Genomic DNA, 17,790 nt, shown 5'->3' on the forward strand with positions numbered 1-17,790 from the left:
CACCACAACCATACCCCCACCACTTCCCCCTCCCACCACCACCACCACCACCCCTACACACATCCTCCCGCCACAGTCCACCTCACTGCACACCACCGCATCGCCGCCAACCGCATTCCCGGAACCGTACCGACTATCCGGATCGCCCCCCCCCCCCGCCCCCTCTCCCTCGGATCGATGCGGATGCTCTTTTGCGATCCGGATCCGGTAAAGAGTGAGGCTGGGAGAGGATGGAGTTTTGTCGTTGTTGTTGCGGGGAAAAAGAGTAAATATAAAATGTGTTGGGTTAGGTTAGATTTGGGTTGTCCATTTAGTACGCACGGTTCTAGTTTGATGGGCCATTTTGTACGCACGTTTCTATTTTACAGGAGCAGTGGAGTTAGTTGAATTAGGCTACAAAGTGTTGGGTTGGGTCAGGTACTTCAATTTGTACGCGCGTTTTTAGTTTACATGGCCAATTCGTACGCATGTTTCCAGGTTGCAGGACCAGTTTGTACGCGTGTTTCTAGTCTACGTGACCAATTTGTACGCATGTTTCCAAGCTCCAGGGCCAGTTAGTACGCACATTTCAAGTTTACAAAACCAGTTTACATGCGCGTTTTCAGTTTACAGAACCAATTAGTACGCATGGTTTTAGTTTATATCACCAATTTATACGCACGATTTTAGTTTACGACCAATTTGTACGCACGGTTCCCGTTCACAAGCTTAGTTTCGAGACCCAAGTGAACGATTATAATAGGATCGGTTTGTATGATTTAAGCGTCCAATTAGGAAAAGGTTCCATTAGTAGTTGACTCTAATTGCTCGGGGGCCAATTAATGGATTCTCTAATGACGGCGGATTATGTTACACACGCTGATCAACTTAACTTGGCAATTAAGCCCCTCCCCCTTCCCCGATTAAGTGCGTCTCACTGGCCAGCCCACCAACAAGCCACGCCCCTCACTAACTCAAGCTGCACGTGATTGATGGATGCAAAAAAAAGGTTAAATCTGATTGGTGGTTGCTGGGCTGCGAAGGGTGTTTAATTTTAACTCCAAAGAAAATTTTATGATGACTTTTACTTAATCTTTTTAAGAGATGCGAAAAAAAATAATTAACGCTGATTTGCACTATTAAATTTATCTAAGTTTAAGACCCAAATTGTCAGACGCTTTCGGCTCTCATAACAAATATTTTCTAAGGTCACAAGAGGGATTAGTCGGGTTTTTATCAGTGTTTTATTTCACGTTCATGGTGCAAAAGCCTTGTCAAACTATCAATAGACTCATAAAACTACCCATGGAAATACGAACACAACAACCTCTACGAAAGGCTTATCAAATGTGTGTGTGTGTAAATGTTACGTTGTTATTATGTTGTTGTTTTATAAATGTTTGAGAGTATTGACTAAGTTAAAACGAGGACGCTGTCTGGACTGGATTATGTGATCAGGACTAAGTATAGCTCTTGAAAGGATGACTGTGGAATGCCAATAAAAGAACTCTGCTGTAAGTGAATATAAAGTAGATATTATAGAGCAGAATGAAAGAATGAATGAGTGAAAAATGAATGAATGAAAAAGAATGAACGAAAATTAATGAAAGAATAGAATGAAAAAAGAAAAAGAAAATGTAGCTAGATATTGAGATGAGGATGAAAAATTATTGAATATTACTAAAGAAATTGAAAAGATGTAGATATTAAGATTAGAAAGAAAGTATAGTTAGATATTACTAAAGAAAGGGAAATGATACAGATAGTAGACTTAAAAGGAAGGAAATGTTAGATACTACTTACTACTGAGAAAATAAAAGTTAAAAAGGTTGATAGTATTAGATTTGGAAGGCTATGATTGTTTGTTTTGATTATAGAAAGTGAAGAAAAATTGTGAAGTTCTGTCGGGAATGTTTGGGCAAGTCAGGTGTGTGTCAGGTGTTCAAACTCACAGGTATTGACGTGTTTACCTCAGACGAACGTATACATTTAAAAGGTGCTGTCACGGTGTGTGTGTGTGTGTGTGTGTGTGTGTGTGTGTGTGTGTGTGTGTGTGTGTGTGTGTGTGTGTGTGTGTGTGTGTGTGTGTGTGTGTTTGTGTTTAATTCTAACTCCAAAAAACGTTAAAAAAAAACATGAGAAAATTTTATGATGACTTTTACTTCGTTTTTTTTAAAGATACGAAAATAAACGAAAAAAAACAGCGCTTATAACGAGGATCAACGACACACACACACACACACACACACACACACACACACACACACACACACACACACACACACACACAGCTTGGCCTCGTGTTGCAGTGGTGACGTCACAATGATCAATCAAAAACTGCCTTTTCTGCACCAAACTGGGTCCGCCTCGCCACACACACACACACACACACACACACACACAGACACACACACACACACACACACACACACACACACACACACACACACACACACACACACACACACACACACACACACAAAGAGGAAGAGGAGAAAGGGAAGAGGACAAAGAGAAAGAGGAAAACTGAAAGAGGACAAAAAGAGGAGGAAGAAAAAGGAAAGACGACAAAGAGAAAGAGGAAAAAGGAAAGAGGACAAAAAGAAGAGGAAAAAGGGAAGAGGACAAAGAGAAAGAGGAAAATTGAAAGAGGACAAAAAGAGGAAAGGAAGAAGACACAAGGGCACAGACAGACACAGACACATGAAATTCAGAGAGAGGAAAAAGAAAGAGGAAAAAGGAAAGAGGACAAAAAGAAGACAAGGAGGAAAAGAAAGGGTTGGACAGGAGAAGAAAATTAGAATGACTGGTTACACACACACACACACACACACACTTAAAATCCTTCCCCCCCACCATTTACACTTTCCAACTCCATAAGGTCACCCCGCCATCACTATCACCCCCATCATCACCATTAACACGCAACGCCCGGCCGATCTACACGTGTCAGGCTGCGTAATCAAGAATCACACCCACACCCACCGTCTTCAGTACGCCTTATCACGCTTTCAATACACCCACATCATGAAGTTTCGCCCACACTCGAGTAAGCGACACCCTCTTCTTACCTAACCACATATACATTCTACACCTCTCTCACATCCAGTACTAACCATAAACCACACCATTCCACCTATCCATACCTCTTCTGTCCCTACAACCCCTTCTTACCTACCCATAGATACCTTGCCACACCTCTCTCCACACCTCGTACTAACCATAAGCCACACCATTCCACCTCTCCACATCCCTACTGGCCCTGCACCCCCTTCTTCTAACACCCTTCATTCAGTACTATTTGCATCCTCGTTCCTCCCAGCACACCTGTTCATTTGTTCACCTAATCTCACTCATGCCCCGACACACCTACAGCCAGAACCTTAAACCCAACCTGTACTGTCCCTGGTATATATTCTCACACCATATTGCCCTTTGGTGGTTGCACTAATATTTTGGTCATTTGTCTGTGTGATGGTTTATCTGTCTGGTTTTTTTTTTTTTTTTTGTCTGTCTATTCTTCTCTTTCCCATTCCTTCTTTCCCTCCATTCCAGCTGCTCTTTCAAAGTTGATATCTGTGTGTTTGATGATTCGTTTACTTGCCTATATGTGTATCTGTTTGTACCTACTTTCTTCTTCATTTCCCTCTTTCTTTCTTTCCTTCCATTTCTCCCTCCTCTTTCTTCCTCTCATCATTTTAATTTTTCCCATTCGTCCCTCATTTTTTCTTATCTTTCTTTCTCCCTTCCTACTTTCCAATCCAATCACTCCCTCTCTTACTCGTCCTCCCTCAACCTAACCTAACCTAACGCAACTTCTCACCAACCCAACCTGACCTACCTAACCTAACCTCTCACTAACCTAACCTAACCAAACCTCTCACTAACCTACTCTCACTAACCTAACCTAATCTACCCTAGCCTTGCCTCTCACTAACCTAACCTAACCTAACCAAACCTCTCACTAACCTACTCTCACTAACCTAACCTAACCTAACCTAGCCTTGCCTCTCACTAACCTAACCTAACCTAACCTAACCTAACTCAACCAAACCAGTCGCTCACACTTTCACACCTTCCAGGCCCCAAGGACGTGATCATGTACTACCTCATGTCTCTGGGCGTGTCTGACTTGGTGGCGGGGGTGGTGGTGGTGCCCCTGAGCGTGTACCCCGCCCTGGTGCAGCGTTGGGTCTACGGCGACATGGTCTGTGGGCTGGCGGGCTACCTCGAGACCACGCTCTGGTTCGCCCAGCTCTACACCTTCATGTGGATCAGCGTCGACCGTTACCTGGCCATCAGAAAACCGCTCAGGTGAGTTTGTGGGTTTGTTTTGGAGGTCTGGCAGGTGATATGGGTCGGGGGGGCAGGTGTGTTTGGGTGAGGGTGTGTGGGGGATTGGGAGAGGGAAGTTGAAAGGCGTGTGTGTTTGTGTGTGTGTTATGTGTTTGTTTTAGGGAGTGTGATATGGGTGGGTGGTTGAGTAGATGGAGGGTTTGTGTGGATGTGTGGAAGATGTGTGGAAGATGTGTTTAATGTTTGTGGAGGGGGGTGGAAGATGTTTTTTTGTGGGTGTATGTATGTGGAAGATGTGTTTTTGTTTTTGTTTTTGAAGGTAATATGTTGAGGGGAGGGTTGAATGGAAGGAAGTGGTAAATGTGTGTGTGTGATGGGGGGGAAAACTGGATACATCAGTTCGTTAGTAATGAGGGTAATGTGTGGTAAAAAAAAAAAAGGAAAAAATAAAGGAAATTCACTAGGTTAAAAACATGAAATAATAGCAAGAAATGTGTGAAAAAAATATTATAAGCATGAATAGTCACCATTTAAACACGGGGCCTTTAATAATGAGAAGAAGAAAAAGAAGAAGAAGGAAAAGAAGAAGATGATGATGAAGAAAGAAGAAGAAAAAGTAGACGAAGAAGAAGAAAGAAAAAAAGATGAAGAACAAGAACTAGAAAAGGAACAAGAAGTGGAATAGGAACAAGGACAAGAAAAACAAGAAGAAAATAAATAAAAGAAGAAGAAAAAGAACAAAAAGAAAAGAAGAACGATGAACAAGAAGAACAAGAGCAAGAAGAACAACAGGAACAAGGCCAAAATAAAGAATAATAGGTAAAAGAAGAAAAAAGAAAAACACGTACAAGAACAATACCAAAAAAAAAAAGAGAAGACAAAAAAGAAGAAAAACAACTGAGAGAAAAACTTATGTAACCCCAACAAGGAAAGGAAAACAGGAAGTCATTCACAACACGAAAAGAATGTCACGTATTTGTCTAAACATTACATGAAGAAAAAAAAGACAAACATACAACACGAAACTGGATTCACGAAAGAGGGAAGGAGGGATGGAGGAGGAGGAGGCGAGAAAGTAAGAAGGAGAGGAGAGAGGAAGAGGGAGGGGGCGAGGAGGAGGAGGAGGAGGAGAAGAAGGGAGGAGGAGGAAGGGGGCGAGGAGAGGAGAGAGGAAGAGAAAGGGGGCGAGAAGGAGGAGGAGAAAGAAGGAGAGGTGGGGGAGCGAGGAGGAAGTAAGGAGGAGAGGAGGGAGGAAGAGGGAGGTGGCGAGAAGGAGGAGGAGAAAGAGGGAGGAGAGGTGGGAGGCGAGGAGAAGGTAAGAATGGCGTGCGTGTTAGACCGTATGCTGAAGGTCGGTCACGTGGCTGGGAGATAAAAAAAAAAATAACAAAATAAAACGGGAAGGTGTACACGCAGAGAATAGGTCAAGCTTAACCGTGACTAAGCGTAGTTTTGTGAGGCGCCGCGTGTGTGTGAGGGAATCCTTTTGCAGTATTGTCCCGCATATTTCTGAATTGTGGCTAAATAGTTTCAACACCCGGCCCGGCTTAGGTTAGGAATCAGTATCAGTGTTTCGTATAAGTAATGAGACAGTGTTAGAAAATGAGAAACCCTCAAATGCGATGATAGACAATAGGAAAAAGAGAAAAGTTCGTAAAGTAATAAAACTCCCTCAAAGAAATATGTAAAAACGTTAAAAAAAATGAACCCTTCTAAATAACAGGAGTTCCATACGTAGTACTACAGATGCACAACTTGAAGAATAAATAAAGAAAATCCAAATAAAAAAGTTTTCAAGATTTACAGAGAATGGAAAATGAATGAAATAAAACGTTCACGAAAGTAGCCTCAAGGTAAGCAGCAAGAGATGGTATATAACACGTACATAACCTAACACCAAGAAAGGAAAAAAAACTAACCCTTCCGAAATCCCCTGTCCCAAACCTAACCTAACCAAAACCTAACCAAGCCAAACCATTCTCAACCTAGTATACGCTTAACCTAGCCACACGTAACCTACCCTAACCTAACCTAACCTCTCCAAAGCATAACCTAACCTAACCTAACCAAGCCAAACCAATCTCAACCTAACACCCACAGCCTGACCACACGTGACCTAACCTAACCTAACCTCTCAAAAGCATAACCTAACCTAACTTAACCATGCTAAACCAATACCAACCTAACACCCACAGCCTGACCACACGTAACCTAACCTAACCTAACCTCTCCAAAGCATAACCTAACCTAACCTAACCATGCCAAACCAATACCAACCTAATACCTACAGCCTAACCACACGTACCGTAACTAACCTAAGCACACCTAACTACCCAAAACCACCACGCACCTTGTGAACATTCTTCCCCAAGACTGAAAAATTACCTCAACGAAAGAAAAAAGAACACACACACACACACACACACACACACACACACACACACACACACACACACACACACACACAAACACACACACTCTCACACGCACACAGGTAAGAAAGCCTCAAGGTCACGTCTGCTTAAAAGTGCCGCAGCGTTCCCCATGAATGAAAAACAACTTGAATGAGAGAAAACACGCCCAGGCTTTAAATCACATACGACAAAATATACAACTTGGAGAATAAAGAAAGAAAACACAGAAAATCCACTTGAATGAATGAATTGAAAACGACTTGAATGAGAGAAAACACGCCAAGGCTTTAAATCACATACGACAAAATATACAACTTGGAGAATAAAGAAAGAAAACCCAGAAAATCCACTTGAATGAATGAATTGAAAACGACTTAAATGAAAGAAAACACGCCTGGGCTTTAATCAAATCACATACAACAAAATAGACAACATGAAGGATAAGGAATGATAAAAACAAAAATATCCAGGGATTCTCAAACCTCCCCAAGAAAGAAAAATGACTTGAATGCAAAAAAAAAAAAAAACGCTCACCAAGGTTTAAAACACATACAACAAAATAAATATACAACTTAAAAGATAAAGAAAGAAGACCCAAAAAAATCCATAAATTCCCAAATCTCCCCAAGACTGAAAAGCTACCAGAACGAAAGAAAGAAAGCAAGAAGCCTTAAGGTCACGTCTACATGAAAGGGACACTATTAAGAGCCGTCAGCAACTTGAACAAAGAAAAAAAAAAATTCTCTAACTTTCTCCCCAAGATTGAAAAGTCACCTGAACGAAAAAACAAGCAAGCAAGCAAAGAAGCCTCAAGGTCATGTGTTGTATAAGAGTGATGCCATGAATAGCCGCCAGCAACTTGAAAAATAAAGAAAGAAAACAACAACAACAAAACAGAAATTCTCCAACCTTCCCCCAAAATGAGAAATTGCCTGAACGAAAAAGCAAGCTAGCAAAGAAGCCTCAAGGTCACGTCTATATGAAAGGGACGCCATGAAGAGCCGCCAGCAACTTGAAAAATAAAGAAAACAACAACAAATTCTCAAACCTTCCCCCCAAGACTGAAAAATTACCTGAACGAAAAAGCAAACAAGCAAGAAGCCTCAAGGTCACGTCTGTATGAAAGGGACGCCATGAATAGCCGCCAGCAACTTGAAAAATAAAGAAAACAACAACAAAAAATTCTCAAACCTTCCCCCAACACTGAAAAATTACCTGAACGAAAAAGCAAGCAAGCAAGAATCCTCAAGGTCACGTCTATATGAAAAGGACGCTATAAAAAGACGTCAGCAACTTGAAGAATAAAGAAAACAAACAAAAAAAACAGATTCTCAAACCTTCCCCCAAGACTAATAAATTACCTGAACGAAAAAGCAAGCAAGCAAGCAAAGAAGCCTTAAGGTCACGTCGTAAAGAGCCTCAAAACAGATTCTCCAACCTTCCCCCAAGAATAAAAACTTACCTGAACGAAAAAGCAAGCAAGCAAGCAAAGAAGCCTCAAGGTCACGTCGTCAGGAGCCCCCACCACTGACGTACGGCCGCGCAAGGAATGGCGAATCAACACCCGCTCGGATAAAACACGGGGGCATAACGATGGTTTATTCAGCGGCCTGTAAACCGGTGACGCGTGCAGCCATTCACACGCAACTACCCGAAACTGTTACTTTATTTATTAACATTTCGGGGAACACTGCACTTTCATTTTTTGTTCTTGAGGTAGAGTACGGAAGGGGAGAGGGGAGAGGGGGGAGGAAAGAGGTGAAGGGAAGGGAGGGGAGGAGAAAGGAAGGAGAAAGGAAGGAGAAAACGAAAATAAGCAATAAGCACTTTTAATTATTCACGTAAAATCACCCATAAAAGATCAATTTCTAAGTATCATGAAATTCTAACCGTAAATTCTAGATCAGTGTGTATTTAGTTGTATCATGGAGAGGGGAGGGTGGGGGTTGTGTGGAGAGGAAGGGGAAGGAAAGGCTAGAGGGAGAGGGGGAGAGTAAAGGAAGGGGAGGGAAGGGGAGGAAGAGGCGGAGAGGCTTAGGTGTAAAAGGATAGAGGGCGGAGTGTTCATGGTAGAGAGGGAGGGTAGAGGAGGGAAGGAAATGGAAAGGCTAGAGGGGAAGGGGGAGAGTAAAGGAAGGGGAAGGGGAGGAAGAGGAGGAAAGGCTGAGGTGTAACATGGAAGAGTAGGAAATGTTCATGGTAGTGAGGAAGGGGTAGAGGAGGGAAGGAAATGGAAAAGAAGGAGAAAGAAGGAAGGGAAGGGAAAGGATTAGATGCAACATGGTAGTGAAAGAAAGGAGGGGAGAAGGGGAGGGAGAAGAGGGAGATAGGGAGGAAGGGGAAGGGGGATATGTACATGGTAGAGAGGGGAGGGGAGAGGGTGTGAGAGGAGGGAAGGAATGGAAAGGTTGGGGTGTAAAACGATAGAGGGGACAGGGAGGGGAATGGGAAGGGAGATAAAGGGAAGGAGGGGAGGGGAGGGGAGGGGAGTCATTCTACACGGAACACTACCTTGGTTTGTGTTTCGATAGATCACGGATGGGGGAGGGGAGGGGAGATGGGGAGGGGGAAGGGAACGAGGGGAGAAGAGGGGAGAGGAGGACAAAAAAAAGAAGAGAGGAGAGGGGAAGAGGTGGGGATGGCTCGGAAAGGAAGGGAGAGGACGAGAAAGAGGAAGGGAAGGGAAGGGAAGGGAAGGGGAAGAAGGGGAGGGGAGGGGAAGAAAGGTTACGGAACACTCGCTACTCCGTCTTCTATTTCACTACACAGAGGAAGGGGAAGGAAGGGGAGGGGAGAAGGAGAGGGGAAAGAAGAAACGTTAAGGGAGGAGAGCGAGGAAGGGAGAGGAAGAGTAGAAAAGGGAGGGAAAAGGGGAAGAGGGAGAAAAGGAAGGGAGTGGAGGAGAAAGAGAGGAAAAAAGGAGAGGGAAGGAAGGGGAGGATAAGAAATGGAAAGGGAGGGGAAAGGGAAGGGAAGAAGGGGAGGAGAATGGGAGAAAAGAGGAGAGGGAAGGAAGGGGAGGATAAGAAATGGAAAGGGATGAGAAAGGGAAGGGAAGAAGAGAAGGAGGAAGGGGAGAAGGAATAGATAGGAGAGGAAGAGAGGGGAGGAACAAGGAGGGGGAAGGAAGGGGAGGATAAAAAATACAAAGGGAAGGGAAAGGGAAGGGAAGAAGGGGAGGAGAAAGGGGAGAAGGCATAGAGGGGAGAGGAAGAGAGGGGAGGGGAGGAGGAAGGGGGAGCCACATTCTACATGGAACACTCACTACCTTGACTCGTGTTTCGCTGCATATTCATTCACCCTCACCTGCCCCCCCCCCTACCCACCCACCCCCATCAGTACACCCCCATCACGAAACACACATACCTGTTTTAACACTTAATGTCTTGAGTTATCGACACCTGCACGACGTTTTTTTTTTTTTCTTAGGGGGGGGCTGGGGTAGAGGGGGCTGATTTTGGGGGGTAGAGGGGGCTGATTTTGGGGGGTAGAGGGGGGCTGATTTTGGGGGGTAGAGGGGGGCTGATTTTGGGGGGTAGAGGGGGCTGATTTTGGGGGGTAGAGGGGGGCTGATTTTTTTTCTTTTTCTTTTCTTTTTCTTCTATTTTTTCATCGTTATTGTTTTATGTTTTGTTTTTATTATCATGTTACTCTTGATTTTCTTGTGTTATCATATTGTTGTTTTCTTTAATTTTATTTTTTTTCTTCAGTTGTCATCGTTTTGGTTTTATCTTTCATTATCAAGTTGTTTTCATTTTTCTTCTAACATCATATTATTGCTTTTTTCTTTATCCTCGTTTCCTTCTTCTTCTTCTTCTTCTTTTTCTTCTTCGTCTTCTTTTTCTTTTCTTTTTCTTTTCCTTTTTCTCTTTTTTCTTCTCCTTTTTCTTTTTTTTATTCTTTTCTTTTCTTCTTCTTCTTCTTCTTCTTTTTTTTCTTCTTCTTCTTCTTCACGTCAAAAGCTAAACAATCACATCAGGGAACGGATATATTTTGACCCTCTGCTCTCTTTCATCACTATAATATTACTTCTATCCCAACTACTACTACTACTACTACTACTACTACTACTACTACTACTACTCCATTACCAAAGACTCGAGAAACCAGCCAGTCAATCCTTTCAACCCAACACATTTCTTAGCCTTACCTTCACCTTTCCACGCGGTATTTCAATAGTTTATGTTTACTCGTCGCAGCTTTCCTTGAACAGCCTGAAGCACACGTAAGCCATTTCTATTTCTTGGAGGAGAGACGTTCGGGCGGGTAGCAAGCAAACACTCATCTTCGGGAATGTTGTTAATGCGAGAGTGGAGTGAGGTGGAGAGTGGTGGGTAGAAGGTGGGCCAAAGACGAGGTGGAAGGACCAGTCTTAACCAAACATACACAGTTTTTACCCATACACATCCTAATCTAACCTATCCCAAACCTAGCCTGACCTAACCTAACCAAACCAAACCAATCTTGACCAAACTTTACCTATCCAAAACCTAACCTAACATAACATATCCAAAACCTAACCAAAACCTAACCAAACCAAACCAATCTGAACCAAACATACCCACACACATCCTAACCTAACCTAACCTGACCTAACCTAACCTAACCAAACTAACCTAGAACAAGCTTAACGTATCCAAAACCTAACATAACATAACCTATCCGAAACCTAATCAAAATCTAACCAATCTTAACCAAACATACCCACACACATTCTAACCTAACCTATCCAAAACCTAACCTGACCTAACCTAACCAATCTTGACCAAACATAACCTATCCAAAACCTAACCTGACCTAACCTAACCAATCTTGACCAAACATAACCTATCCAAAACTTAACCTAACTTTACCTAACCCTAACCTAACCAAAGCCTAACCAAACCAAACTCAACCAAACATACCCAAAGCCTAACCACACCTAAATTAACCTAATCACACCTAACCACCCATAACCGCCACGCACAAAGTGAACAAAAATTACAGGCCACTGGTACCGTAAGTCGCTGTGAGGTGGCATTTGCCTTTACATATGAGGTTGAAAAAAGGGGGACGGGGGGTGATACATTATACAGGTGAGCTCAGGTAGACAAGAATACCTACCTGAGCGTGAGGAGGGAAAGGTTACCTGATCGTATGGGGAAGGTGTGATGACGTGGACTGACGAACGAACGAACACACACACACACACACACACACACACACACACACACACACACACACACACACACACATTATTCAGGCTGACAGGTATGCCTCGAGGCTGCCCTTTTCAGAGTCTTGGAGAGAGAGAGAGAGAGAGAGAGAGAGAGAGAGAGAGAGAGAGAGAGAGAGAGAGAGAGAGAGAGGAAAGGTCGAGTTAGGTCTGTGTGTGTGTGTGTGTGTGTGTGTGTGTGTGTGTGTTTTCAGTAACAAAGAAGAGAACAAAAATAGAACTGACCCAGACAAAAAAACGACAGTGCTTACGAAAGAACTAACTAACTAAATAACGGGGAGCATACATCTGGGGGCGCGTCGCTTCACTCACTCGCCTCCTCCACTCCTAAGCAAGCTCCCACACAGCCACTCTATCCATCCTAAGTCCTTATTGAATTGCTATGATCATCAAGAAGAGGAGGAAGAGGAGAAGAAGAAAAGGAAGCAGAAGAGGAAGGAATTAAAAGGGAAGGTGAGGGAATAGGAGAGGAAAGGGGGAAAGAGGAGAAGAAGAAAAGGAAGTAGAAGAGGAAGGAATTAAAAGGAAAGGTGAGGGAATAGGAGAAGGAAGGGGGAAAGGGGGAAAGAGGAGAAGAAGAAGCAGAAGAGGAAGGAATTAAAAGGGAAGGTGATATGATAGTAACGAGCATTCTCAGCTGATTGTGAACTTAAGGGAATAGAAGGGGAGAGGAAGAGAAATAGGAGGAGGAGAAGAAGAAAAGAAAGAAGGAAGAAGGGAATTAAAAGAGGTGATGATAATAGTTAAGCACATTGTCAGCTGATTGTGAACTTAAGGGAATAGAAGGGGAGAGGAAGAGAAATAGGAGGAGGAGAAGAAGAAAAGAAAGAAGGAAGAAGGGAATTAAAAGAGGTGATGATAATAGTTAAGCACATTGTCAGCTGATTGGGAACTTAAGGGAATCGAGAGGAAAGGTGGAAGAGAAGAAGAGGGAGGAGAAGAAGAAGAAGAAAAGGAAGAAGGGAATTAAAAGAGGTGATGATAATAGTTAAGCGCATTGTCAGCTGATTGGGAACTTAAGCGAATCGGAGAGGAAAGGTGGAAGAGAAGAAGAGGGAGGAGAAGAAGAAGAAGAAAAGGAAGAAGGGAATTAAAAGAGGTGATGATGATAGTTAAGCACATTGTCAGCTGACTGGGGACTTAGCGAATAGAAGGGGAGAGGAAGAGGAGGAAGAGGAAGAGGAGGAAGAGGAAGAGGAGGAGGAGGAGAAGAAGAAAAGGAAGAGGAAGAAGAGAGAATTAAAAAGGGAGGTGATGATGATAGCTTACACCATTTTCAGGTGATAGGGGACTTAGCGAATAGAAGGGGAGAGGGAGAGGAAGAGGAAGAGGAGGAGAAGAAGAAGAAAATGAAGAGGAAATAAAAAGGGGTGATATGATAGTTACGAACATTCTCAGCTGATTGGGAACTTAGCGAATCGAAAAGGAAAGGGGGTTGAAAGAGAAGAACAAGAACGAGAACAAGAACAAGAACAAGAAAAACAAGAAGAACAAGAAGAACAAGAAGAAGAAAAAGAAGAAGAAGAAGAAAAAGAAGAAGGAGAAGGAGAGGAAAGGAATAAAAAGGGAATATGATGGTGATAGATAAGATCATTTTCAGCTGATAGGGAATTTAAGCGAATCGAAAGGGAGGAGAAGAAGAAAAGAAAAGAAGAAGAGGAAAAGAAGAAGAAGAAAAGAAGAAGGAGAGGAAACGAATTCAAAAGGAAGGTGATGATGATAGCTTAGACCATTTTCAGCTGATTAGGAACTTTAACGAACAGAAGGGGAGAGGAAGAGGAAGAGGAAAAGAAGAAGGGGAAAGGTGGACTAGGAAGGTACTAATGAGAGGAAATAGTGTGGGAGAGACTCGTTAAAACAAAGGTGAGGGAGGAACAGGTGGTGGAGGTGGTGGTGATGGTGGTGGTGATGGTGGTGGTGGTGGTGGTGGTGATGGTGGTGGTGGTGGTGGTGAAGGGCATAAGGTTATCTTGCCCCCATTCAGAATTAGAGAAAGGTCAGGAGTTAAGTATTCTAATGTCGAGAGAGAGAGAGAGAGAGAGAGAGAGAGAGAGAGAGAGAGAGAGAGAGAGAGATTGGAATAGTCTTAAGAGTGGGGTGGTGTCTTGAGGCTAGTGTGTGTGTGTGTGTGTGTGTGTGTGTGTGTGTGTGTGTGTGTGTGTGTGTGTGTGTTTGCTTGTTTGTTTGTTTTGAGAGACGAGGAGGAGGAGGAGGCGGAGGAGGAGGAGGAGGAGGAGGAGAGAAGGAATAAGGAAGTAAAGAAACAGGAGGTGGAGAAGAAGGAAGAAGAGGAGGAGGTAGAGAGGAAAAAGGAGGAGAAGGAAGATGGAAAAAAGGAAAGAAAAAACAGAGGAAAAAAAGAGATGATTTTTAGAAGACAAGAACGAAAAAATAAAGAAAAATAAATAAATAAACAAAAAATGCACGAGTATGTGTGCGTGTGTGCGTGCGTGCGTGCATATTCACCTGTGTAAAAGTTCTAAGGCTTCTAAGGTTGCCTCCACCTGTTGGCGCTCAAGTCTGACGCAGAGCTTTTTTTTCTTTTTTTTTCTTGGGGGGGGGTTCGTTGCTATGTATGTTTGTTTGTTTGTTTGGTTTGGTTTGTTTCGATATGGTGGTATGTTTGTTTTGGTTTGCTTTGAATTGTTTGTTTTGGTTGTATGTTTGTTTGTTTGTTTGTCTGCTTTATGTTGGTTGTTTCGATGGTATGTTTGCTACTTCCTGTTTGTTATGGCTTGTTTGTTTGTTTATCTGTGTCTTTTTTGTTTGTTTGTATATGTTTGTTTCGCTACCATGTTTGTTTGCTTATTTGGGTTTTGTTTGACTCACTACCAGGTTTGTTTGTCTGTGTACTAGGCTGGGTGTTGTTTATCTCCTTGTTTGTTTATTTTCGTTTAATTGTTTGGGTTTTGTTTGTCTCGTTGGGGGTTTTCCTCTGTGTAAGTGTTTCCTTGTTTGCCTTTGTTTGTTTCCCTCGTATGTTTTCTTGTTTGTCTTGGGGTCTTGTTTTCGTCTTGTTTTGGCTTGTTTGTTGTTTGCTTGGTTGGGTTTTGTTTGTTTCGCTGGTATGTTTGTTTGTGTGTTTCCTTGTTTGGGTTTTGTTTTCGTGTTGTTTTGGCTTGTTTGTTATTTACTTGGTTGGGTTCTGTTTGTTTCGTTGGTATGTGTGTTTGTGTGTTTGCTTGGTGGGTTTTGTTTTCGTGTTGTTTTGCCATGTTTGTTGTTTGCTTGGTTAGGTTTGTTTGTTTCCTTCTTTGTTTTGGTTTGCTTGTTTGGGTTTTGTTTTCGTGTTGTCGCCTCTCTCGGTTTGTCTTGCTTTGGGAATTGAACGCGTCCAGCCCCTCGCCCAGACCCAATGAAACGAGGGTGTGGTGGTGGTGAGGGGGGGGGGGGGGGGGGAATTGCCTTCGTCTCCCCTCCCTCCCTGGGCTGTATATATCACTTCTCTGGCCTGTTACTGTGCCTGTTGTTGTTGTTGTTGTTGTTGTTGTTGTTGTTGTTGTTGTTGTTACACTTCACCATAAACACTTCACTATACTCTGCACCTCTTCACTGTACACGACACCTCACTACATCTCAATGCGCTAACTTATGTACACTTCACTTCACTTCACACTTCAGTACACTTCAGCACACTTCACTTAACTACACTTCACACTCCACTCCACTTCACCACACTTCACCACACTTCACCACACTTCACCACACTTCACACTTCACTTCAGCACACTTCACTTAACTACACTTCACACTACACTCCACTTCACCACACTTCACCACACTTCACCACACTTCACTACACTTCACCACACTTCACACTTCACTTCAGCACACTTCACTTCACCACAGGCACCTCACCTCCTCACCCACCTAACCTCCCTCCCTCCACGTGCAATAGTATCCCGTCTCTCTCAACCACCCCTTCTCATCCCCCCCCCCTGCTCCCCCCCCCCTTCTCACGGCTCCATAGTAACCTAGTATCGTGACCCTGCATGAGGCGCGGCTTAATTAGATGCATAAAGGTGATGGATGGGAGCGTACTGCAGGTAATTATGATCACAGGTGGATGCGACGGGGGTTGTTATTTGTGTATGTACGTGTTTTATATGGTGTGTGTGTGTGTGTGTGTGTGTGTGTGTGTGTGTGTGTGTGTGTGTGTGTGTTAATTATTTTTTTTCGGGAGGGCGGAAAAAATGCATCTCTAAAAGGCTACAAATGGGGGCTGGGTAACCAATATAAGACAATACAGTGTTTCTAAAGCTGCCAATACGGTGTTTCCTATGGTGAGAGGGTAAGGGAGATAGGTTAGGTTAGGTTAGGGGGCGAGGAAGAGACGGCCAATACAGTGTTTCCTAAGGTGAGGGGGTATGGAATGGATAGAATTGGTTAGGTTAAGTTAGGTTTGGTTTGGTTTGGTTAGGTTAGATTAGGTTTGATTAGGTTTGGTTTGGTTGGGTTAGGTCAGGTTAGGGGGCGAGGAAGAGACGGCCAATACAGTTTTCCTAAGGTGAGGGGGTATGGATTGGATAGAATTGGTTAGGTTAAGTTAGGTTTGATTTGGTGTGGGTTGGTTAGATTAGGTTTGGTTAGGCTTGGTTAGATTAGGTTTGGTAAGGTTTGGTTAGGTTAGGTTAAGTTTTGTTAGGTTAGATTAGGTTTGGTTTGGTTTGGTTAGGTTAGATTAGGATTGGTTTGGTTTGGTTTGGTTAGGTTAGGTTAGGTTAGGTTAGGTTTGGCTAGGTTAGATTAGGATTGGTTTGGTTTGGTTAGGTTAGATTAGGATTGGTTTGGTTTGGTTTGGTTAGGTTAGGTTAGGTTAGGTTAGGTTAGGTTTGGTTTGGTTTGGTTAGGTTAGATTAGGATTGGTTTGGTTTGGTTAGGTTAGGTTAGGTTAGGTTAGGTTTGGTTTGGTTTGGTTAGGTTAGATTAGGTTTGGTTTGGTTTGGTTTGGTTAGGTTAGGTTAGGTTAGGTTAGGTTTGGTTTGGTTAGATTAGGTTTGGTTTGGTTTGGTTTGGTTAGGTTAGTTTAGGTTAGGTTAGGTTAGGTTAGGGGGCAAGGAAGAGCCAGCCAACACAGTGTTTCCTCAGGTGTAACTCACTCCCGCTCCCCGTTGCAGGTACGAGACGGTGCAGACCAAGACGCGCTGCCAGTGCTGGGTGGTGTTCACGTGGGTCACCTCCATGATGCTGTGCTGCCCGCCGCTGCTCGGCTTCAACAACTCGTCGCACTGGGACGGCGAGGCGTACGTGTGCTGGCTGGATTGGGGCAGCATGATTGCCTACGCCATGACGCTGGTGCCCATGGTGCTGGGGCCGACCCTCATCACCCTTTTCTACACCTACGGCTACATCTTCAATACCATGCGCCGCCTCAAGACCTGCGTGGTGGGCCAGGACAAGGAGTTCGTGACGGCGCTCACCTCCAACCTGGCCAACCCCGACCACGCCATGTCCTTCGTGCTCGTGGTGGCCTTCTGGCTGTCCTGGGGCCCCTGCGTGGGCGTGCGCACTTACGAGTACATGTCCGGCACCCACATCGAGGTGCGGTTCCTTCACTTCGCCGTCTTCTGGCTGGGCGCCCTGAACTCGTGCTGGAAGTCGGTGATCTACGTGGCCATGAGCCCCAAGTTCCGCCGCGGCCTCAGGCTTTTCTGCCTCTCGCTGTTCTGCCAGAGAAAGGCCCGCAACGCCGAGCTCATCCTCGAGTACTGATCCTAAGAGTGTCGGCGTGCGCGGCGCAGTGTATAACTTCTTCCATGTATAGTGCATAGTGGAGGCGCGGCGCGTGTGGTGTCAAGGATGTGCGATGCTCATGCTCAAGGTCCCCCCGCCCGGACCGCCGCCGAGGACGCGGGGCGGGGACTCGTGGACGTCATCAAAATGTTC

The 17,790-nt window shown here is 44.0% G+C and overlaps 1 protein-coding gene across 1 annotated transcript in view; it reads left to right on the forward strand.

Moving 5' to 3' along the window:
• LOC127008254 (probable G-protein coupled receptor 21) overlaps positions 1-17,790 on the forward strand; it is a 63,987-nt gene that overhangs the window by 44,412 nt on the left and 1,785 nt on the right. Inside the window, exons 4-5 of the mRNA XM_050880007.1 lie at positions 4,062-4,293; positions 17,022-17,790. The exon at positions 17,022-17,790 is cut by the window's right edge and continues 1,785 nt beyond it. Of these exons, the coding sequence (XP_050735964.1) occupies positions 4,062-4,293; positions 17,022-17,616 (827 nt within the window). The 3' untranslated portion in view covers positions 17,617-17,790. The remainder of the gene's footprint in view (positions 1-4,061; positions 4,294-17,021) is intronic.

The sequence above is a fragment of the Eriocheir sinensis genome, chromosome 37 (genome assembly GCF_024679095.1).
Source record: "Eriocheir sinensis breed Jianghai 21 chromosome 37, ASM2467909v1, whole genome shotgun sequence".
In the NCBI taxonomy this organism is placed as follows: Eukaryota; Metazoa; Arthropoda; class Malacostraca; order Decapoda; family Varunidae; genus Eriocheir; species Eriocheir sinensis.